The sequence below is a fragment of the Panicum virgatum genome, chromosome 4N (genome assembly GCF_016808335.1).
Source record: "Panicum virgatum strain AP13 chromosome 4N, P.virgatum_v5, whole genome shotgun sequence".
Classification (NCBI taxonomy): domain Eukaryota; kingdom Viridiplantae; phylum Streptophyta; class Magnoliopsida; order Poales; family Poaceae; genus Panicum; species Panicum virgatum.
The window spans coordinates 32,234,497-32,258,878 of NC_053148.1; the positions used below are offsets into that span (position 1 = coordinate 32,234,497).

Below are 24,382 nucleotides of genomic sequence, written 5' to 3' on the forward strand. Positions count from 1 at the left end.
GGATATGTTCAAGAAGGGACTAAACCCAGAACTCAGGACCCTGCTCACCCCTCAGATCTATCCTGATTTCAACACTTTGATGAACAAGGCAATCCTCATAGAGAAGGCCAAGATTGATGAAAGAAAGGATAACAAGCGCAAGTTCCTGGAGAGCAAGTCCCGCCAGTAGGATCGTTCCAGAAGCCCAGAAGCTTCAGCTACAACGCACCAAGGTCCCAAGCCCCAATGCAGTACAGAACTCAGTCTCAAGTGACAAGACCACGGGCCCCTAACACCCAGCTCAGAAGCCAGATCACCATGAGGGCCCCGCAGAGTAATGCAAGCCAGGTCACCACCAACAACAGCAATGTGAGGGCCTGCTTCAACTTCCGTGAGACGGGACATTTCATCGCCGACTGCCCCTATGCCAAGAGCAAGCCAGCTACGTCGGCCTTCTCCAACATGGTGAACAAACCAAAGCCAGTCCTGACCGGTGCCAACCGAGTGCCCATCCGCAACAACAGCAACGTCAACAACAACAGTCAGCAGATGAGGCATCCCCAGCAGTCATTTGGACGAGCCCGCGTCAACCATATCAACGCACAGGAGGCTCAAGGAGCTCAGGGCGTAGTGCTCGGTGAGTACCTAGTCAGCTCAGCTCTTGCAACAGTGTTATTTGATTCTGGAGCATCACACTCATTCATATCCTCGAGTTTTGTGGAAAAGCACAAAATACCCACAGTACTACTAAAAACACCCCTAATAACCCGGACACCTGGAGGTGACTTCAAGTGTCAACTAGGTTGTCTGCGGGTAAGGATCAATTTAAGTGGGGTAGAATTTTTAGCTGACCTAGTAGTACTAAAGTCCAAGGGAATAGACGTGATCCTTGGAATGGACTGGTTAAGCCGACACAATGGCCTTATAGGTTGTACGGACAAGGTGGTACACCTGACAAACCCGGAAGGAGTACGAGTCACCTGCCATACCCGGGTAAGTGGATCAGACCCGATGGTGTTTAGCATGGAAGACAAGTCCTTAGAAGAAGTCCCAGTGGTAAATGAGTACCCGGATGTTTTCCCGGAAGAACTCCCTGGGATGCCACCAGATAGGGATATAGAGTTTGTCATCGATCTTGTCCCTGGAACCGCCCCTATAGCCAAGAGACCCTATAGGATGGCAGCCTCCGAATTGGCAGAATTAAAGAAGCAGCTTGAAGAGTTACAACGAATGAGCTTCATCAGGCCAAGTTCGTCTCCTTGGGGAGCCTCGGTTCTATTTGTCAAAAAGAAGGACGGAAGTATGAGGTTGTGTGTAGATTACCGGGCACTAAACGAAGTCACTATCAAGAACAAGTACCCCCTTCCCAGGATCGATGACCTTTTTGATCAGTTAAAAGGGGCCAAGTACTTCTCCAAGATCGATCTGAGGTCCGGATATTTCCAGCTCAAGATTAGGGAAAGCGATATCCCGAAGACAGCCTTTGTCACCCGATACGGGCAGTTTGAGTTCACAGTGATGTCTTTTGGACTGACAAATGCACCTGCTTATTTCATGAACCTCATGAACAAGGTGTTTATGGATGAGTTAGATAAGTTTGTCATAGTCTTCATCGATGACATACTTATTTACTCGAAGAGTATTCAGGAGCACGAGCAGCACCTGAAGGTAGTTTTGAAAAAGCTGAGAGTGCATAGGCTATACACCAAATTCAGCAAGTGTGAGTTCTGGCTGGAGAAAGTAGCCTTCCTTGGTCATATTCTGACTGCGGAAGGAGTAGCAGTGGACCCTGAGAAGGTCGAAGCAGTCTCCAACTGGCAGCAACCGACCAACGTCAGTGAGATCAGAAGTTTTCTCGGATTAGCTGGGTATTATCGGAGATTCATTCAAGGATTTTCCAAGATAGCCCGGCCCAGGACAAAGCAACTCAAGAAGGAGAAGAAATTCACCTGGACGGAGTCGTGTGAAAGGAGTTTCCAGGAATTGAAGCAAAGACTAACGACTGCTCTAGTACTAACCCTACCAGATATTCATCGGGATTTTGTCATCTATTGTGATGCATCCCGACAAGAATTGGGTTGTGTACTAATGCAAGATGGGAAAGTCGTTGCATATGCTTCCCGCCAGCTCAGGCCTCATGAACAGAACTATCCGACCCATGATCTGGAACTTGCAGCCGTAGTGCACGCACTTAAAATTTGGAGGCATTATTTGATTGGGAATAAGTGTGAAATTTATACTGACCATAAGAACCTGAAGTACATCTTCACCCAGCCGGATCTGAACCTAAGGCAGAGAAGATGGCTGGAATTGGTTAAAGATTATAACTTGGAAATCCATTACCACCCGGGGAAAGCAAACGTAGTAGCCGATGCCCTAAGCCGGAAATCCTATGGACCCAAGGATGATCATCTGTGAGAGGAAATGGCACGATTAAATGCGCACATTATCCCTCGGGGTTCCAGCCAAGCGTTGAACGTCCAATCCACGCTAGAAGACAGAATCCGGAAGGCACAAAGTTCGGACAAGGGACTGATGGAAATCCGGAGGCAGACTGGAGAAAATAAAGCACCAAATTTTAGAGTAGATAATAAGGGAACCTTATGGTATAAAGATAGAATTTGTGTGCCCCAGAAAGGAGACTTCAGGCAAATAATCATGGATGAAGCTCACAACTCGACATATTCCATCCACCCAGGATCCACCAAAATGTATATGGACTTAAAACAAAAATACTGGTGGAATGGGATGAAGGCGGATATTGCGCGGTTTGTCGCCCGTTGTGATACTTGTAAAAGGATCAAGGCCGAACATCAGAAGCTAGCAGGGCTATTGCAACCCCTACCTATCCCGGTTTGGAAGTTGGACGAGATAGGAATGGATTTTGTAGTGGGTTTGCCTAGGACCCAGAAAGGGCATGACTCTATATGGGTAATAGTGGACCGACTCACTAAAACGGCTCACTTCATACCCGTACGAACCAACTACGGTGAAGAAAAGCTAGCCAAGCTCTATGTGGAGAACATTGTGAAGTTGCATGGTGTGCCCAGCTGAATTGTCTCAGATAGAGGGACTCAGTTAACCTCTGGGTTTTGGAAAAGTCTACATAAAGCCATGGGCACCAAGTTGGATTACAGCTCTGCTTATCACCCGCAAATGGATGGCTAGATAGAAAGGGTGAATCAGATCATGGAAGATATGTTGAGAGCATGTGTCATTACCTATGGCAAGGATTGGGAACAGAGTTGTTTACCCTATGCCGAGTTTTCATACAACAACAGCTACCAAGCAAGCTTGGGCATGTCACCATTCGAAGCTCTCTACAGGAGAAAATGTAGAACTCCCCTAATGTGGTCAGAAGTTGGAGAACGTGCCCTAGTCGGGCCCGCACTCATAAAGGAAGCCGAGGAGAGAGTAGCAGAAATCCGCGAGAAGTTGAAGGCCGCCCAGTCTAGGCAGAAGAGCTACGCAGACAAGAGAAGACGGGAGATAAGTTTCAACCCAGGAGATTTCGTTTATCTCAAGGTTTCACCCATTCGAGGAACCCGAAGGTTTCAGGTGCAAGGAAAGTTGGCCCCTCGGTACATTGGACCGTATCGAGTTCTGAAGAAAGTCGGAGCAGTAGCATACCGTCTGGAGCTACCGGAAGAAATGTCGGATATACACCCGGTATTTCATGTCTCGCAATTAAGAAGGTGTTTAAAGGTACCCGAGACAGAACACGTGCCAATAGAAGCAATAGATCTGCAGCCAGACTTGTGATATCAGGAGATACCGGTCAAGATTCTGGACACTGTCACAAGAAGGACAAGAAATTCTGAAGTACGGATTTGCAGAGTTCAGTGGAGCAGACACGGAGTTAAGGAAGCTACGTGGGAACGCGAAGATGCTCTGAAGAAGGAGTTTCCCCATCTGTTCCGGAGCCAGCCAAATCTCGAGGACGAGATTCATTTTAAGTGGGGTAGGTTTGTAACGACCCGAAGAATGCACCAAATAAATCACACGCTAAAAATAATTTTTTCAAAATACTTTTCATCGTTGAGCTCAAAACCCTCCTAAACCCCGAACCCTTTTTCCCGAAAACTTTCCCTAATCCAAGTGCCCAATTTCCAACCCCGGCCTTTTCCCTGTTCGCCCTCGACCCGCGCGTCGTGCCCGACCGCGCGCGCGTGCCTGACGCCGCGCGTGGCCGACCGGACGCCGCGATCGCGGCGCGAATCTCTCCCGCTCCCTCTCCTTTTTTTCTCTCTCTCTCCCCTCCTTTTCTTTTTCTTTTCTTTTTTTCCATTTTCCTTTTCTTTTCTTTTTCTCTCCCCTCTCTCCTTCCTTCTCCCTCCTCTGCTCCGCCCCGAACGCCGCTCGCCCCCCCCCCAGCACCGCCCGGCCCGGCTCCCTCTGCAGCTCTCCTCCCGCTCGCCCCCGAGCCGCACCCCGCCTCCCGCTCACCCTTGCAAGTCCTCCCGGGCCGCGCACATCGCCGCGCCAAGCCACCCCGAGCCGTGCGCATGCGCACACGCGCTTGCCGCGCCGACCTCGCCACGCCGCGGCACCAACACGCTGTGCGTCCCGCTATACCCCGCACGCCACCGCCTCCCCTGCTCAGCCCCGCGCACGCGCTCCGCGTGCCCAGGACCCCCGCCGCGCCGCTCGCCGCTGCTCGACGCGTCTTGTAACCTTCTCCGCCGCGCACGCCGAGCCTCCTCGTCGCATCAACGCGCGCGTGCGCCCCGCGACGCGCGCTGCTCGTCGGGCGCCCCGGTCCTGCTCGCTACCGCTCTCGGCCCCACCCACGTGCGCACGACGTGTGCCGCCAGTAACAGCACCGCCCTGTGCCCCCCCCCCCCCCCCGCCGCCGGCCACGCACGCACGCTGCTCGCCCCGCCTCATCGCTCGCGTCGCTCCGCTCGACGCCGGCCCGCTCCACGTGCTCAACGATGTTCTCGACACCCATGCCACCGCCCTCTGCACGCCCGCTACGCGCCACCGCTTCCACAGCACCGTGACCGGCCCCATCGCCATTAACTCCGCCCGCACCGCTCGCCGGCCGACCTCACCACCACGGCCCCCACCGCCTTTCCTCGGCTATAAAGAGCCCTCCCGAGCACCACACCCACCACCACGAGCCATACCGCCAACCCTAGCCCCCTTTCCTCAGCTGCAGCGCCGCCGCCGCTAGCGCCTCCACCCGCCACCGCTGGCCGTCATGGCCCGGCCGCCGCACACTACCCCCGCACGAGGTGAGGCCGGGGATCGAGTCCTCTCTTTCCCACTCCCTTTTCCCTCACTCCGCAGCCACCCCCGAGCCCCCAGGCCGCCGGAATCGATGCCGCTGATGCGCCACCGCCCCTCCTCTGTTCCGGTCGTGAGAAGGGGGAAGAAGAAGGGCAAATATGCCCAGAACCCCCTCCCCTCTCTCCTAATTACTTAAGAGCCCTTCCACCCTTTAACATTTTGGCAAATTAATCCCTTCCTTTAATATATTTCGAAATAAACCCTCCTCTCATATAACATATTTATAAATAAACCCCTGACCTTTTCAATATTGACCCAGAAAAGTTCTAAAATACAAACCAAGTCCCTGCCTTCTCAAATATATTTACAAACAAGTCTCTGGATCCTTGTTTAATCCCTAGACCTGTATATAACCTATCATTTCATGCACCAAACGACCTCGGATCTATCTAAACCTATACCACGCCACTCATGACGTAATTTTGACCATGCCATTAGGAAACCGCCCGAGAATGTTACTCCGAACTCCATATCTTAATTATTTCTGAATCGAGCTCAACGATAAAGCTTTTATTTCTTTTTCTTGATTGTGTGTTTGTTTGTATGCGTCGTAGATCACGGTGTGAATGAAGGAGAGCCTGTTGACGAGCAGTACTGTGAGCAAGCGAACGAGGATCAGTTCTCCGATCCCGAGCCCGAAGGACAGCACCTTGATCAGGACTTCCCCAAAGGCTTCGAAGACGGCAAGTTTAATCCCATACTTTGATGCATGCTTTTGTCCTAGTTTTTATAAACACCACCCATTGGCCTGTTTTACAAATTTGCATATGTTTTGCCTGCATGAAAACACGGTTGGATAGCCACCCCTTGATTTGTGATAACCAATCCTTGACCACCTAGATTAATGTCTGATTTTGCCTGGACGTTAATCGATACTAGAACGCTTAGGACCTGCTACTTTATACAACTTGTTTTATAAAGAAAGGTGTGTGTGTGGGAAGGGATAAAAGTGGATTTTCGAAAGATGAGTCTAGACGGGATGGATGGCATTTCTATATGATTTGCCGATTGGTGTGCTCATGCCTGTATGGCAGGGCAAGGAAGGGAGATATCCACCTTGTCACAACTAAGGACCGAGTTGGTGTTACATCTCACCTAACTCCACTTTCGTGCAAACCACTCGACCGTTGAATGGGCAACGGCTTAGCATAAATCCCACTAGTTAGTCTGATAGCCATCAGGAGAGCTGAGAGCAACGGGTGACTAAGGAAAAGGGATAAGCCCCGTGTGACTTATGCCCCGGTTAAACCTAGGTGAAAGGTCGATGACCCCTTGGTGCATCCCGTGATGGCTAGTCAGGTCTAGCTAAGGTGGGTAATGGCTTTGTTGGGATCTGCACCGACACTAAGGTGATCGAGTTGCGGTACCCCGCTTGTGGGTAAAGTTGCACACCTCTACAGAGTTAAGAATCTATTCGAATAGCCGTGCCCACGGTACTGGGCGAGTTACGGTGTGGTCTCACAACTAGTGTTTACTTTGGGATGGGTTGGTGTGAGTTGTTTTGGAAATGGGTCCGGCAGTTGTGCCTTGTGCTACGGCGGATGAGGAGTCCGGTAGCGGCTTAAAACTTGGATCTTGTGGGGATCAACCCTTTGTGTTACTCGGTACAAGAAAACTGATTTTGGAAAAATGCTTTCTTTCAAATGAACCCCGGCATAAAATATTGCTTTCCGCAAATCAAACCCTAGCCTTATCCTTGATTTACACTGTGCATTATATTCTGTTTATACCCCTCCGTGGGTGTGGTTGGACTTGCTGAGTACATTTGTACTCACCCCATTCTTTATTTTTACAGAGGAAGATCCAGACTTTGTACCTGACGACGTTGAGTAGGGGTACCGTCCTGCACCCAGCCTTGCCTGTGGATTTGGGTCACCCACAGGAGTTACCGCATGGCGCAAGACTCTGATGACTTTATTTTTATATTTAATATCGTAGCGTGTGTGTGGATTGTAATCCTAGCGATAGTGGCGCTACTCTGCTCACTACCACATAGAGTTGTACGGTAATGAACCATCTGATGTAATAAATGTGTCATCAGCCTCCTGGGACTGATGTTTGTAACACATTTAAGTCTTCTCTTATGAGGGGACGCTTCAGTAATAAAAGATGAGTATGGGATGACAATAGTTGATCTCAACAATCTTGGGTATAGAGACGAGCCATTTGTCCTAGCCTAGGATGTCACTCAGGTTTTCTACATTAAGGACATGTCCAGCAAGCCAAAGAAGGGGATAAATAAGTAAAAGGATGAGCTTAAGCGACACATAGTTCTATCAGGAAAGAGAAACATCGTTGGAGTGGAGGACAAGACAGACATGTCAGAAGAATATAATAATTTTGTTGCCATTCCACCTTTCGAACTAAATGCTGATCCATGCATCCTGCTAGCCAATGATGATGCTCCATACTTGCGCCGTGATCATAATCAAGGGACATTTGTGAAGAGAAAGTCTGTTACCGCTAATCCTTCATGTACTTGAATTATTTTATATTATTGTATAAAAACGTAATCGCAATTCGAATACTTTTATTATATATGTACCGTACAATTATACTTTATGTGTTATATATATATTATTTTTTATATTTTTCACTTAATTACCAGACTCAATTATAATTTTCATTCAATAATGGATTACTCAACTAATTTTATTTATTTCATGAAATTAGATTCACATTAACACACTATACCCTCTCACTAACACACACAATCTCACTAACACACACTATCTCTCAAACTCACACACTACTCATTAATATCATGAAATTGCTTAATTTTATATAAAATTCACTTTTTAAACATTAATATCGTGATAGAATCCACTTTCTGTCGAAACGCAACAGTTTGAAAAAATTTGTTTACCTAATATATTTTTGCATGGTCAAAATAACAAATATGATTTCACAAAAGTTAGATATTTCGTTGACCCAATCACTTAAATGAAAATTAATTATTTTTGTTGCGTGTATCAAGTTTATATAGAGATAAGAAATTTTGTTCCATAATTTTTGGAATCAAAGTTTATTAACTGAATTAACAAATGAAAGCCTATTTTAAAAGAGAAGTAAAAAGAAATAAAAACAAACATAAGATTTGGCAGGAATGAGGGAAAACGGACCCCTTTTGTCCCGGGTGGTAGATCCACCCGGGACTAAAGGTGGGCCGTGGGCTGGGAATTTTTCCGGCCCGCCCAAAAACACCTTTTGTCCCGGGTGGAGCCACGACCCAGGACAAAAGGTCACCCGGGACAAAAGACCCCCCCCCCCCAATATATCTCCCTTCTTCCTCCGCCTTCCCCCAACACTGTCAGTTTTTGATTTGCGCCCTTTGCCGCCGCCGTCCCCTGCTCCCACTGCCTCCTGCTCACCGCCGTCATCATCCTCCAGCGCCGCCTACCTCCGCCGCAAGAGGACGCGCCGCCCGAGCTCCGCTGCCCCACCGCACAGCGTCGTCCCCGAGCGCCGTCGTCCCCATGTGTCGTCGTCCCTGTTCGAGCTCCACCCCGCGAGCGCCGTCGTCCGCCATCGCCGGCCCCCGCCCGCGAGCCCCATGCCCTCCCCCGAGCGCGCCATCGTCCTCCTCCTCCCCGGCCCGACGCCGCGCGCCGCCACATCGTCGTCCTCCTCCCCGACCTCCTCCTCCGGCCGGGCTGCCTGGCCCGCGCCTCGGCAATCGCCTATAAGCCTCCGGGTCGCCCCGCCGTCGCCTGTGCGCACTCTCGCTGTACGTGCGCCGCGCGCCGCCCTGGCCCTGCTGGCAGCCCGGCCGTGCGCTGCCGGCCGGCGCCGCCCCCCTAACCCTAATGTCTATTTTTTTAGTGAAATTTGAAAATATTGATTACATGAGTTCAGTTTTGTTTAGAAATTATGTTGTAACATATTGATTATTTGTTAATTTATTTAATTGTGATGACAATTAGAGTGGAATCATAATTATTGATGGCAACTAGAGTGAAATCATAATTGTTTAAAATATAGATTATTTGTTAACTTGTTAATTACTTTTGAAATTATATTATTTAGAGTGACATCATAATTTGTTGTGTAAATTTGAAAACATATTGGTGTATGAATGTGAATATGAGTTCATGTTATTTAGAATGAAATCAAAATTTCTATATTTAATTTTTAAATGTATGAATGTGTATGTATGTTTGTATGTGTGCGTAAAGTGTATTTAAATTTATGTAGGCACGGACGTCCGATCGATCATTACCAAGCACTAAACCATCCGCCCCCCTTCTCGACCTCGTTCATCGACCTTCAACCCTCGCCGACATCTAAATGTAACATATATTTGATAGAACATTACTTAGTGAAATTATTGATAGAATTTCATGTATTTCCGAAATTTTGTGTACATATATTTGAATTACTTATTGAAATGTCTATAATATTTCATGTATACTTTTTGAACATTGTTACTCATTGAATATTGTGACTTATACATTTCATATATATTACTTAGTGACTACAAAATATTTCATGTATATTTCTTGAATTACTTTGAGAACATTTCTCGACCTCGTCCATCTATAGGCAATTAGTGGTTTTTCTTATATGTTTTAGTTAAGATGGACCCGCGAATTCCGATCAAATGCTCGCAAATATGTGGATTATTTAGAGAATTTTTTAAGGGTTTTATTTGTATTCATATTTTAGTTACGATGGACCCGCGACACACAGACGCAGAAGATGAACAGTTCCTGTTGAATATGATTGCCGAAGGTCAAGGAGATGTCCCTGAACAAGCTGATGATGGCAGCAATACCGACATATATTTGAATATGTCCGGTGATGGAATTGAGCCACCATCTATTCAGGATCACGCTGCTGGTGAACAAAGTGCTAATGTACATATCACAACTATACTTATTTGTAGTGAAAATCATATTTTCATCTGAATCTATATGAATAATATGAATGTTTTTTATAGCCGTCTGGATCATCGTCGCAGTAGAAAAAGACGAAGTGAGGCCCGACAAAAAAAACTGGAAGGGCGGTTCATTATAACAGAAGTTGGTCCAGATGGCAAACCGATCGCTCCAGAAGCTGCCGCCAAAAAATTCATAAGACAATCCGGATGTATTGTCAGGGACCACATCCCGATCAGATTCAGGCTCTGGAAAGCTTCCAATCCAAGCAAGGAACGGGATGCGGTACCCGAAAGAGAAAAAGAATGGTGCTGGCAGGAGCTTAAGAAAAACTTCACGGTTCCAGCTGAATCCGAAGAGATATGCAAGCGCTGGACCCTGAGTAAGATGGCCGAATAGCTGCAATCATTCAAGAAAATTTTGACGAAGAAATATATCAAGACCGGGACCACACCCGTATTTACCAGCGAGCTCGAAAAGCTCAGGGGTCACTGGGATGAATTTGTGGAATACAAGTCTTCAGAGCTTGGGTTTCAGAGATGCAGAAGGCCAAAGACAATGCCTCGAAGAAAGTGTATCATCACACTCTAGGCCAAGGAGGCTACAAGCTTGCAATACCCAAATGGGGAGAAGATGGTGCAGGATCTGCTTGACAGAGGCATCCAACCTGCGAACATGAATTGGCCTAAAAGGTCAAGGACCTGGTTTTATGGTCATGGGGGAAGCTTGGACCCATTGACTGGGGACTGCATCTATGGGCCAAAGATTCAGCTAGCAGCCCAGAGACTACAGGAGGCCATACAAGCAGCGGCCGAGGGTACATTCCAGCCGGATAGAGAGAGGGACGAGCTGACTTAAGCCCTTGGGAATCCAGAGCATCCGGGCCGCATAAGAGGCAAAGGCGTGGTTCTGTGGCAGTATGGGTTTAGGGATTACATTGAATCATATAGAAGCCAGCAAAGAAGAAAGAATGATGAGCGGGAGCACTTGCGAAGGCTAGAGGAACGGCTCATGTCACACGATCAAAGACTGGAGGAAGATGTTCAATGCCAAGTGGCCATAGCAATGAGCCAGCAACAGCAAGCACAAACGGTGCCTCCAGAGCCTAATGTCGCAGCCGATCATATGTTTCAGCGGAAAAGCAGCTGCGCTTCCACAGACGTCGCCGTCGAGCCAACGGGGATCCAGGCCGCAGTTGAAGCGACGGCCCTGCAGCGATTTCCAATGGATGAGATCACCCAGCGGACACCTTGTGACCTGCAGACTGCCATTAAGAACTTAATGTTCATGTTACGTACGGTACCGCCATGCCAACCCAACCAGGCGACGTGTACCACGGGCAGCAAATTTCGGCACGATATACAAGAGTTGGCATGGAGCAGGTGTGCCAGGGTTGGGAGACGCTCGAGCTTGATATTCCTGGAGGCGATGGGGAGAGGACACTAGCAGAAGCCATTCATGGCTACATCCTATGGGATAAGTGCTACATTGTCCTAAAGTCGGATGATCGAACACCAAGACCAGCATCTCAACATGCCTCTCCAAGGCCACCATCTCCGCAAAACCCCCCAAGGGCAGCACTGTCTCAGCAAGGTTCACCGGCACATTCTCCATCACCATCATCTCATGCGCCGATGAACACTCAAGCATCACCGTCGCCTCCATGGTCACCCCCTCTGCCGCCGGCAAAGAAGCAGAAACAGCCGCCGGCAAAGAACGTAGCTGCACCGGCTAAGGAGCCTCCAAAGAAGAAGGAAAAGAAGAAGAAAACCAAGGAGGCTCCTATTAAACCCTGGGACATGAGCCTTGAAGAATGCGATCGGATAACTCAAGAAAGAGTTAAAGAGCACTTCAAGCCGAAGCCGAAGCCGGAGCCCGAGAAAGTAATAAATCCGGTAGATTTGACATTTTTTAAGGGAATGTGCGAAGCAAATAAGAGAAAATTCATTCTGAGAGATCCCCCTTTAGACTACGAACACACAATTATCAAAACTACTAAGAAAAAGAAGAGACAATCAAAGTCGTCATCGTCCGACGTTCCACAGCTCGGAGCCCAAAAGAAACAATCAATAGAGCCTCTCGTAGTGGGACAAACGACGCAACAACAAGATTTTGTTACATTTTTGAAAGAATCAAACCTGACGGCGGCTCAGATTGCAGGGGGAGAAGATATTCCAAAGGCCGATGTGGTCGTCAAATGGACGTATGAGCTGGGCAAATCTCTTGTACCCCCTGAAGTAGTGTCCGTGCTTCCAACGCAAATGTATAAGCTGCACCAGCACTACATGCGTGCGATGGCCGATTGCATCTTCATGCAGGGCGCAAAGATTAAAGATGACGATTTCTTACGGGAGGAGGCCATTATATGGATAAACTGGGAATAAATTTACCAACTATTCCATCAGGAGGACCTCGACATCTCTATGGTCGGCTTGTGGGTTCTGTAAGTATTTTACTCTCCTTACGTATTGTTTTGCATGATCTCAACATACTGATCCCTTGATTTATTCGTTATCATGTAGAATGGAGATACAAACTTGCAGGAGATTGGAGGATTCTACGTGACACTTCCGATGAGCTATTCCAAAACCTGTTCAAGTACATAAGCGTTCATCACAACAAGCAAATGATATTGTTTCCTTACAATTTTGCGTGAGTGATTCCTTTCGTCTAACTCTTTCTATTCTGTAATCGAATTGTTTAAACCTTAACTACCAAGAACTGCCTCCGTATAATCTTGCAGTGAACACTGGGTCATAATTGTCATAATTCCCGAGAAGAGCCTACTCGTGGTTGTGGACTCATTGAGGAGAAATCCAGAACAATACGAAAATCTTCTTAACATGATGAAAAAGTAATTCTACCACTACTCCGTCGATGACCGATAATTTGAATCACTTTGTTACTTGACTATAATTGTTCTAATCATGCACAGGATTTGGAAACAATTCGCTAAAAATCATTCAGGCAAATTTGACAAGGAATTGAAGATCAAGACAGATTTTGCGGTACGCACTTGGATGATTTGTTACATGATTCATTAGTTTTATTATATATTCATGTAAATACCTGATAATTTCTTCTCTCTTAAAGTGTATGAGGCAGAAACAAGGCACTAATTTATGCGCATACTATGTATGCAAGAACATCCATGGTCTGGTAGGTCCTCCAAGGGCCTAGACGGATTGGGAGGAGGAAGTAAGTAAAAAACTTGTTAATATTTGAACTCGTATTTTAATTAGTCGAAATTAATTATCCCCTTTTTCCATAGGTCGAGGAGATGCGCGATAAACTCATACTGGAGGAAAAGATTATGGCGATTCAAGAACAATTGTCCGGATTTATTGTTGAGCAAGTCATCGATCCAAAAGGCGAATTCTACTATGATGGACTATCTAATATTGACAATCACAGCAAATATGATAATATACGCGTATATATGTAATTAAGAACGAATATACCTATGTAAATATATATGTGTGTGTATGTATTAAATTTCTATTTATGAGTATGTATGTATTATATATATAAGCACTCCAATAATATATATATGTGTGTGTATATATATATATAATATTGGTCCTAGACATTTTCATATGTAAAGGAATTCACATGTATAGATATGTGTACATATATATATAAGTGAATTAATTTATATATGAAAACTATCTTCGACAAATATTATATAAGTAACTATATATATGTATATATTAGTGGAGATCATACACACTGAATTCCAATACATAAGTTTAATTGAAATGTAAAAGTATAATTGAAATAGAAAAAGAATTGAGAAAAGGAAAACAAGAAGAAAAAAGGGACCTTTTGTCCTGCCTTTTTTTGTCCCGGTTGTCAGACCCGGGGGCCGGGACAAAAGGACCCCCTTTGTCCCGGCCTGGCGTTCCCGGTTGGGAAACCAGGACAATAAGGGTTTCCCAACCAGAACAAATTAGCGTTTCTGTAGTAGTGATTAACTCTCCTCACTTTAATGAAATTCATGCTCAGGCATGTTCTCGGACAAAAAAAATTGTCAATCATTCAGGATGAAAACAAAACTAACTGATCAGGCATCGCAAGCAACCCTGTTTCTAAAGCTGTTGCTTTTCTTATAGCTGCCAAGTAGTTTCACTGGCTAGAGACCCTGTACCTGAATGATCAGTCAGTTCCCAAAAGCCGCATTAGGTACATGCCTGCAACTTTGCAAGCCTCACCGTCACAATTGCCATCCCCACTACCACCACCCCTGAGCCCCAATTTCTCCCCTCTTTCGGAGTAATTAGCTCTCATCACAAAGGTGAAAGCACACAAAACATTAATTAATTAAGCCACTTATTAGCACTCCTACCTAAGTACAGAAACCTGTGATCCATGAGGAGATATAATTTTTTTTTTTCAGTTGATCAGTCGGTGTCCTTAAACTGGTGCTGATCTACACGGATACTGGAAGGCGCTTACCGGAGATGTGATCCGGTGTGGTTTTTTGCTGGTTTTGGAGGCAACTGGGCAGACAGGGCGAGCATAGCGTTGAGGGTGTTATATTTAATTAGGGGTCTTTTGATCTTTGAATCTTGGTATATCCTGCTTTAATCAGCTTTGGAGAGCATGCTCGCTGCTTGTGGCCTAACTGGGGGACGGATAGGTCTGAATGCATGCTCTTTGTAACTGGTGTCCTTCTCATAGTTTTCCTTTTATTCGTTCTTTGTGTATTCAAGTTGCAAGTTGATGAACGAAGTACCTGGAGATTGGCTATGGAGTACCGTGTACGCAGGGACTAGGAAAATCATCAGATGGCAATCATATATCTTGCTTTGCACTTTCTGCAAAGTATTATTGCAATGTCCAGCAAGTAACTCTTTTTACAGTAACTGAAACATCGGCTGCGTGCAGTGCAGCAATAATGCAAGTGGTATCTTGTGGGGGCTCTTGCACTGAAATATCTGTGCACTTTGGGCAAATTTTTATGAGGCGCTATTTGTATCGTCGCAATGTTTAGCAAGCTGTTTTTTTTTTACGGCTATGTGCACCTGTGCAGTGCTATCCTGTGGGCCTTTCGCACGGAAAAAAAAATTGCCTATTTGACAAAAAAAATAAAGTTTGCTTATTTGACATCGAAAACTCAGTTGTTACCTACATATCCACAACTTTGGTTTTGTTTGCCAAAACGACACTCCCGTCACCTTCTGTTAGTATCTCCGTTAGATATGGCGGGACCCACCCATCAGCTCACGAGTTCTCCGGCTCGCACTACTACCTCCACCATCTCCGGGCGGATTCCCGCCGGTCTCGGCCCCTGCGCTGCTCGCCGCCGCCCCCAGCAGGCCGCCCGCCGCCGGCCACCCGCCGCAGGAGCTCCTGCTCACCCGCCCGCTCGCCACCGGCCGCCCGCCGCAGGAGCTCCTGCTCGCCCGGCCGCCCGCTGCAGGAGCTCCGCCGCCCGCCTCAGGAGCTCCGGCGCCCGCACGACCGCCTCCTCTCTCCCGGTCTTTCCCCCACCGCCCCATCGCGACGCGGCTCGGCGCGCGCCCGGCCCTCTCTGCTTTTTTCATGGACGCCGGGAGCCAGACCTGGCCGCCCCCGGCCCCCTCACCGCCGCCCTTCTCCTCGCGGCCCCGCGCGTCGCCGTCCCCGCACTGCCGCCGCCGCCACTCCAAGAAGCAGCACAAGCCACCGACTGCGCAGCCTCCCCTGACGCCGGCGCCGGCGCCGCTGTAGGGCGCGGCGGACTTCTCCGCGCTCCCGCCGGAGCTCGTGCACCGGGCGCTCGCGGCCTCGTGTGCCTCCGACGTCGCGGCGGCCAGCCGCGCGTGCCGCGCAGCCGCGGCGCTGCACGCGTACGGCATCAAGACCACCAAGGAGCTGTTGGTGGTCGACGCGCTCGTCTCCGCCCTGCAACGACCCAACGCCGCGTCCCGAGCGCACGCGGCGCGGCTTCTCGAGGACGTGACGGCCGCCGTGCCACCGAGCAGGCTGGCGTCCCTCCCGGACCAGGTGTTCGGCGAGGCCGTGCAGCAGCTCCGCGACAGGGTCTCCAATTCCAAGGCGGCGACCACGGCGGCGCTGCACGTGCTCGATCGTGGGCACGACGCCGTGGGGCCGGAACCGCGTCAAGGCGGTGGAAGCCGGCGCGGTGGCGGTGCTGGGGGACATGCTTCTGGACGGGCCGGAGCGGCGCGGGTGCGAGCTGGCGCTGGGCGCGCTGGAGCGGCTGTGCAGGTGCGCCGAGGGGCGCGCGGAGCTGGTGGCGCACGGCGCGGGCGTGGCGGCCGTGGGCAGTAGGGCGCTGCGGGTGTCGGAGGTGGCCACGGACAAGGCGGTGCGGATGCTGCGGTCGGTGGCGAGGCACGCGGCCACAGCGGCGGTGGTGTAGGAGATGGCGCAGACCGGCGTGGTGGGGACGCAGTGCGTGGTGGCGCAGGCGGCGGGGGCAGAGCAGCCGTGCGGCGAGAGGACGAGGGAGCGGGCGCGGGAGACGCTCCAGCTCCACGCCAGGACAAACCCACAAGTCAGTGAGAGAGGGAGACTAGTATCTAACGGTGCTTCCTAACAGACGTAACGGCAGTGTCAAATAGGCAAAGAAAATCAGGTTAGAGACATATAGGCAAATTTTCATTTTTGGGTGTCAAATAAGCAAACAACATTTTTTCTGATATCAAATAGGCAATTCTCCCCGCACTGAAAGGTGTTTTGCACTTCCGGTCCCCATGAGTTTCACGAGGTCTTTGCGCTACAGTCGCTGGGTCTTGCGAGGTGCAGACCAGCAGAGAAGTTTCCATGTAAGTGAGGAGCACTGCAGGCTTGGAGCCACTGTTTACTCCACAAGGCTCAGTTGAAGCAGTACTCTAAGCCTTGAATTCCAAGAGGCAGGGACAGAGATCCGTTTGTTATCCGGCACTTGGTTTTGGACCTCTTTGAGAGTTAAAATCACATGAAACTATGAAAGGTTATGAAGGGTTTTTTTTGACATGGTTATGAAGGGTTTATTGGTATGGTGGTATACTGGTATCTAAAAACAAGTTCCAACCAAATCGTTGTGAAATGCAAATGGTCTGCAGCCTGCTGACTGACGCTCCTCGTTTGGCATTTTTTTCTTTTTTATATTTAAAAAAATCAAAATTTCAAAAATATATGTCCGTTTTGAAATTTTTCAAAAATACCCCCGGTCGCCCTATAAGGGGCGACAGGGGTCCTGTCGCCCAAGCAACGGGCGACAGGACCCTAATGTAATTTTTTTTGGAATTTGCAAACAGGTCCCTGACCGGGGGGGCTGTCCCCCCCGGGCGACAGGGGCCTCCCACCCTATATAAGCCCTGGCCTCCATTCCCTTCTAATTTGAGCCTAAAAATTCAGAAAAAAGAGAGGGGTGAGGAGAAGAAAAGCGGCGAAGCTCTGCCGAATTCAGTACTTGTGATCTACCGGTAACTTCCGTATAAATCCGTTGATATTGTATAACAATTTAGTTTAATTAGCGGATTAGCTGAATTAGATTTGGTGCTTTAGAAAACTCGTTTAGTATTACAATTTCAGTACTATTACAGACTTGTTTTTAAATTAATTATGAATTAGAATAGAATTATGACAGTACCTTATTAATATTGCAGCGTAAGGCAATAGAATTATGACAGTACCTATATTTTCACGCATTGATTTGGTATACGATAGGTGCATTATTGAAATCATTGTTCGTCATTTGGCGCACCACACTATAGCGCCAATGTCTTCGTCAGTATCAACCTACATTCCGTGGAGTAAGTGTGAAGCCACCGTACCTGAAAGAATTGATGTGCCAATGTGCTTCTGCGGTTCGTTATGCAAGTTAATGCAATCTGAGGTTTTAGGAGATGACTACAGCATAAGGTTCTTTATGTGTGAGGACTACGAATATGATCCACCTAAGCGATACGGTAAAGACCGGGCCAAGGTAGCAGGACAACAGACGCTATTTTTCTTTGTGACCTAACATTGAGTTATGATTCTAATTTTTGTTGGACAAAGTCTCCTCCGCCTCTTTGTGATTTTATGCAGTGGTTCGACACTCGCAGCAGGCAAAAGACTTTGTGGAACAACAAGTAAGGTGGGCTGCAGAACGTTGGCGCCGAATGAAGTACGAGGAACAGCAAGAGGAGAAGCGCAAGTAAGAGCAAGAAGAGATCTGCAAGAGGATGGAGGAGGTGGATCGTAAGGCGGCGGCGGAACGTGAAGCTGACAGGGAGATAAAGCGAGAGAGGGCACGCCGTGCGAAGGAAGCCGGGCCCGAAGAAATTAGGAAGGGCAAATATCATCGGTGCACTCAGTAGATGAGTACCATGTAATCCCGGCATTTTACATTCCATAAGGCATGGTAGGTTTAGATGCAACAAGAAATTACCTTGTCGCGTGCACATGCCACTGCAATTAGTTGTTTATGTTTTCAGTTGAGAGCTTGACTCTGTGTGTTGTAACTTTTACCATTAATTTGCAGTTGTAGCCGAGAATCTATGAAATCTTTGAACTTGTCCTTAATATTTTCGGAGCTTTTCATGTCACTAGAATACTAAAAAGCACACATTTAATTAATATAACGATAAGAAATAAGAACTAAGAAATGCATTACATAATGTGAACCATCAAGTTTACATCATAATCAATGGTAACGAAACACATATCACACATGCAGTGGCATGGCAGAACCCATTGCAAACTATGGTAAACAGATTCTGGACTAATCTAACATGCCTTAGGTAATTTAAAAAACACAACAAACACAACGATGCAGCATGTCACTAGCACTAGGATAGTCCTAGTAGCCGTACCCCCACGTAGCAAACTGCGTTGAGCCTTTTCCGCAGTATCCACCCATTGCAGGTGGTGCAGGCGGTGGTACCGGAGGCGCAGGGCCCTTCTTCTTGTGACAAGGGCAGTTGCAATAAGAAATAGTGCATGATTCATCCTGTGAACCGGCAGCATTGCTGGTATCATCATCTTCGTCGTATTTGTTACCCTCGCTCACTTCCTCATAATGGTCCACCTTGCATTCCAAATCAAAGATTTTTATCTGGAGGTACTCGATGAACTCCTGAACTGAATCAATTGGTGCAGGATCGACCCACCTAGTAAAACCACAATTTTCTGAAGCATCGGAAGACTGCAAAACAAATTTCATGTAAGGTGTCTCATTGAAGATAAAGAAATAAAACAACCGAGTATTATCATAAAATACTTAAAACTGCATCTTGCTCGACATATCTGTATATCACAGAATATTTATCGAGTTATACTCTTTACTTCACTACCTTATTCAATAATCCGTAAAAACTAAGTATGGATTTCAACTACAACATATAAGTATTCATAACTACGTGATGACACTCAAATTCTATACTGCATATGCGAAATTCTATTCTAAATCGTAATTAATTTATAAACACGTCTCTAATAGTACTGCAATTGTAATAATAAACGCATAGTACTAATTTTCTAAACTAATTTAGTACTACGTAACTAATGTATCATTAAATTCCTACTTAAATAGTTTTACTATAACACTAATTAAATTAAATTACTCTACAATACCAATGGAAAAATACATAAGCTAAATGTACTAACCTGTAGATCACAAGTGCGGAATCTGGCAGGACTTCGTCGCTTCCCTTCTCCTCACCCTTGCACCCGCGCGCCCCCGGCCAGGGACCTCGTTGCAAATTTGAAGAAAAAAATTACATTTAAAGCCTGTCGCCCCCTCGTAGGGCGAACGAGGGTATTTTTGAAATTTTGATTTTTTTTAAATATAAAAAAGAAAAAAACGCCCTCTTTTGCAAATCGCGAGCCGGAAACACGAACGGGCCACCCCAACGCCAAGAATGGGTGTTTGAACTTGATGGGCTAGACATTGCTATTGGGTGAGCGGGCGCAGAAAGCCTGACTGGCGGTCCAAACTCAGACTTTTGGGCCTCGCGGGGTTTGCGTACTCCACGGCTCCACGCATCATGGGAGCCCAAACAAAATAAGCCCACAACGTTCCCATTTCTTTTTCTTTATTTTTTTATTGAAACGGAATTTTTATTTCTTTAATAAAGCACGCGAGTACGTGGCCATAAATATTTTGTTCCACTCCCAAGCTTGAATTGACAGGACTCCTTCGAAGCTTTCTAATAGAGGCAGATTGCAGATAAGGCTACTGCTGTCCTTAGCCAGCATTAGATTATCCTCCGAATTAATATGCTTGATCAGTTCATTTTCCGACGACCAACAGCCCAACACCCACAAGAGAGTTTTCGAATTAAAACGGGCGACGTGCTCGGCCTCGACGCCGCGCAGCGGAACAGGGGGAGTCGTACTCATACCGACCGATGCCGTACGCGGCGTGATGGCCACTACCGGCCGGCTCCGCTGATCCCGTCGTCTTCCCGGCCCGTTGAGAGACTCCATTAAAGTTAAACAAGGGTGGTCATGCGTGCCTGCCTTGCCAACGACGGAACGAGGAGCCACCATCAATCAAGTGCTTCCCGTTTCCATGATACATGTGTGTGGTGGTCAATTGATGGCGAGATTAGGGAAAAACAAAGGCTTGTCCGTCTTCTCCGTGACGTGCTAACCTTGCACTTGATGAGCTTCTTAAAAAAAAGGTTCACTTGATGAGCTGCCAGCAGGGGTGGATAACTAGCAATGAATCATCTAGTCTCGCGGAAGCGGTTGATTAGAAAAATGCCCTGATTCTTTAATCTGTAATATACCCTGCCAGGAGTCAGATCATGAAGGGAGCCATAAAACTTTGAGAAACAAAAAAGGAAGCCCTGCAGTAATAACTAGAATAAAAGCCCCTTTAGCGCGGCTGCTTCCGCACTGAAGCAAGAGAAGCCGGAGGAGCCTTATTTTGCAGCTCCACTGGCTACCATTGCATCAAGTGGAAAAAAAAACGGCTCCGGCACCGGCTCCATAATCTGAGCTCATCCCAAACAAAACAGACACTGGTTAGTGGTCACGGCTAGGGTGTAAAAAAACGACCGATCCGGTCAAACCGGTGGGGTCCGGTTCTGGTCACCCTTCGTACACCCATCTCGTCGGTGGCTGCATGCTGATGTCAGAAATGGGGTAGTGAAAAGACTGCGAGGAATTGCTGTAGGAGGAAGAAGAGTACTGTGGAGTGTTGTAGCCCGTCGGTCCACCTGTTCTCCTCTACGATTGTGGTGCTCCATGGTCGGTGTCCTGAGTAGCATGTGTGAACTGAGTCTCCCCTGCAATCAACCATATATCATAATTAGTAGTCAATACTCATAGTCAGAAATATGTGTGCATTTGTATGTGCAATGTATACTTGTGAAACGAACACCACGAGCACCACCACTACCACCAGCACCACTACCACTACCATCACCACCACCACCAGCATCATCACCATCACTATCATCACCATCATCGGCCGAGCTGCTATCCATGGACTCCTGATATGGAGGACTACGCTCACCTTCGCCATCATCAGTCTCGGTGTCGCTGCTCACTGGTTTTGCTGTTTTTTTGCCTTTTCGACGCTTCGGGTCACCTTTCGTAGGCCCCTTCTGCAACTTTCTCTTCCCTAGGTAAGTGTCACCCACATTTTTACGTGCCCAATCGCTGATGGAATCATTCCTCGTAGCCTCACGTAGATCTGACAGGTTTATTTGATCTATGACAATATGGGACGGGAGAGGGATGTCGCCGTCATCATCATCCTCGTCCAGAACTGGAGCCTGGTTAGATCTATCATATTCCATCCATTCCCGCACTTGATTATTCTCATCATAGAAAGAAAGATGGGCCAGCTGGTCAATGAAATCACCTTCTTCACGCATCGATGGGCCGGAGACCTTCTCAAGTCGGAGACGAAGGTTGTAGTTGACATAGACAAGCTTGTTAAGTTTTTTGTGCGACAAACGATTGCAAACCTTTGTATGCAGCAAGGCAAAAGTACTCCAGTTCTGCTCGCATCCACTAGACGAACAACATTGTGAAACAAGTCTCATGGCAAGGTACTGCAGCTTTGGAGTGCTTGATCCGAACATCATCCACGAGGACGCTGCATGTGCAACCGAGTATGTAAGTAATATATTCGAATAGAGAAAACAACAATATCGTACGGAGTAACTCTTACATGGAGATGTCTTTGGGTCCATCGCCATCCGCATTGCCATTTCACTGCCAAACTCGTCAATCTTCTGCCGAAACACGTCAAACTCCTGCAATGCCAGCACGGCGCTCTGGAGATCCGTCATGCGCTGAAATGTATCCTTGAGTCCACGAAACATTTCTTGAGTTGGATCATCGTATATGCATACCTTGGATTTAGGACAGCAGTAGCAAAATATAAATCACTTCAAATAAACATAAAGTCAATAGAGCTTAAAAATAGATGACTCGTGTATGCTTAACTGGACCCACATACGTGCCTATGAACACGTCACCCAACCTCTCGTCTACCACCTGAATATACTCCTTCAGTGTGGAGACATTTTTTCCAAAGAAAGACCGCAGCTCCTGTTTCATAGTCTGGTAGGCCATCACGACTTCGCACATGTTGGGCCTCTTGTCCTGATCAGCGAAGCGAAGAAACTTGTATATTAGTTGAACCATGTCGATGATATATTTCAATGCATCCCACCACTCCATACTTGCAAAACTTGCATGAGTAAATCTACCATCTTCAGTATTCGTCCATTTGTTGTGTTGGAACTCAGTATATGCCATCCACTGCATGAAACGATCATGTTTCCGATAGATACTCTCTAGGAATATGTAGTTGGTTCCAAATCGAGTGGCATTCTACTTGACCAACTCACCACCGATTGCGTTCCTCATCATTGTATTCAACTGACCATGATTGTGTAACCAATTTGAAATTCATTTGCACTGTTTGATCATAACACCATGTTCAGACCTTCGAGCTATATCCTTCAACATCAAATTGACGGTGTGTGCTAGACAAGGTGTCCAAGCTATGTGTTCATACACCTCACTTAGTAGTTCTCTGCATGCTTTTTTATAGTTCGAGCCGTTGTCGGTGACTACATGCACGACATTCTCCGGTCCAATCTCTTCCACCACCTTTCGAATCTCCTGCAAACAAAGACAGATTGTTTAGTAACATGTCAAAACATACTCAATGTGAATGGAACATGTTTAGGGGCTACCTTGAGCAAATATACAACATCTTGAGTTCTTCCACTCGCATCAATAGACTTATGAGATACAAGAATGTAAGCTTATAAGTGTCATTCCAATGAAAGAAAACTTACCCCACTTCTGCGTCTCCCTGATCGCACTGACAAAGTATGGACTGTCAGCCTGTCTTCCAGGTACTCCTGCAATATGGAAAAATTTTGACCAAATTTTACCAATAGCTTCCTTTGCATTCTTACCCTTCTGCGTCTAGGAACCTGTATCAATCTTTGGTTGCGTCATTCCTCTTCTCCCACCAGCTGTCAAGTTATAGTCCTCCACCATAGGACTCTCCCTCTGCGAAGTGGCCCTTCGAAACATCCTCTGCATAACATTTCCCCTCGTCGAACCACTACCCCCTCCACGCTCGTATGCACCTCCTCTCTGTTCCACCCCGCGTCGGAACTCTGCTTCCACTCTCGATAGATCCATGGCACGCTGCACTTGAGCCTCCTCATCTTCTTCATCACCGGGATAGTTTCCCTCCGCTGCAGACTTCTCCCGTCTCAACCTCTCTCGAGCCCGGTCAGCAGTTGCCTTCTTTGCCCTATCAATATCACGCTGAAAGAAGTCCCGCACATCAGGTGGCACATTCCTGCAATGGACCACCTCTGCCCCGCGCCCAGCCAAATGTTGTTTCAATATAGTCGCACCACCTCCTCCTTTCTGCGTACGACAATTGTTGCATCGCCATCCGGAATAAAGATTTTCACCGTGTTCCCATACAACATCTCTGCCTGCCATTGTCTATCTGCATACATGGACAACAAAAACATATCAATCACATAAATAAAATCCTAAATTCTACACCTAAATTTTACCTAAAACCTAAAACATATCAGCCATACACCAAACTCTAAGCTAAATTCTAAAACAAATCATCTAATATTCTAAATCATACACCTAACCAATCATTCTATTAAAAAAATTTCACTTCATACCTTCTCTCCCGGTCGCACCGGCTTACCAGCGCTACCGGCCGGCTAGCTGCTCGCATCGGCCGGCTAGCCGCCTCTGCGCGCCGGTCTACGACCAGATCCGAGGCCGGGTCGGCTTACCGGACTAAC

General features: G+C 47.3%; 1 protein-coding gene across 1 annotated transcript in view; it reads left to right on the top strand.

Moving 5' to 3' along the window:
• LOC120669325 (E3 ubiquitin-protein ligase PUB23-like) overlaps positions 1–16,515 on the top strand; it is a 29,257-nt gene extending 12,742 nt beyond the window's left edge. The window contains exons 2-3 of the mRNA XM_039949096.1: positions 15,861–16,211; positions 16,258–16,515. Of these exons, the coding sequence (XP_039805030.1) occupies positions 15,861–16,211; positions 16,258–16,515 (609 nt within the window). The remainder of the gene's footprint in view (positions 1–15,860; positions 16,212–16,257) is intronic.
• The last annotated feature ends 7,867 nt before the right edge of the window (positions 16,516–24,382 follow it).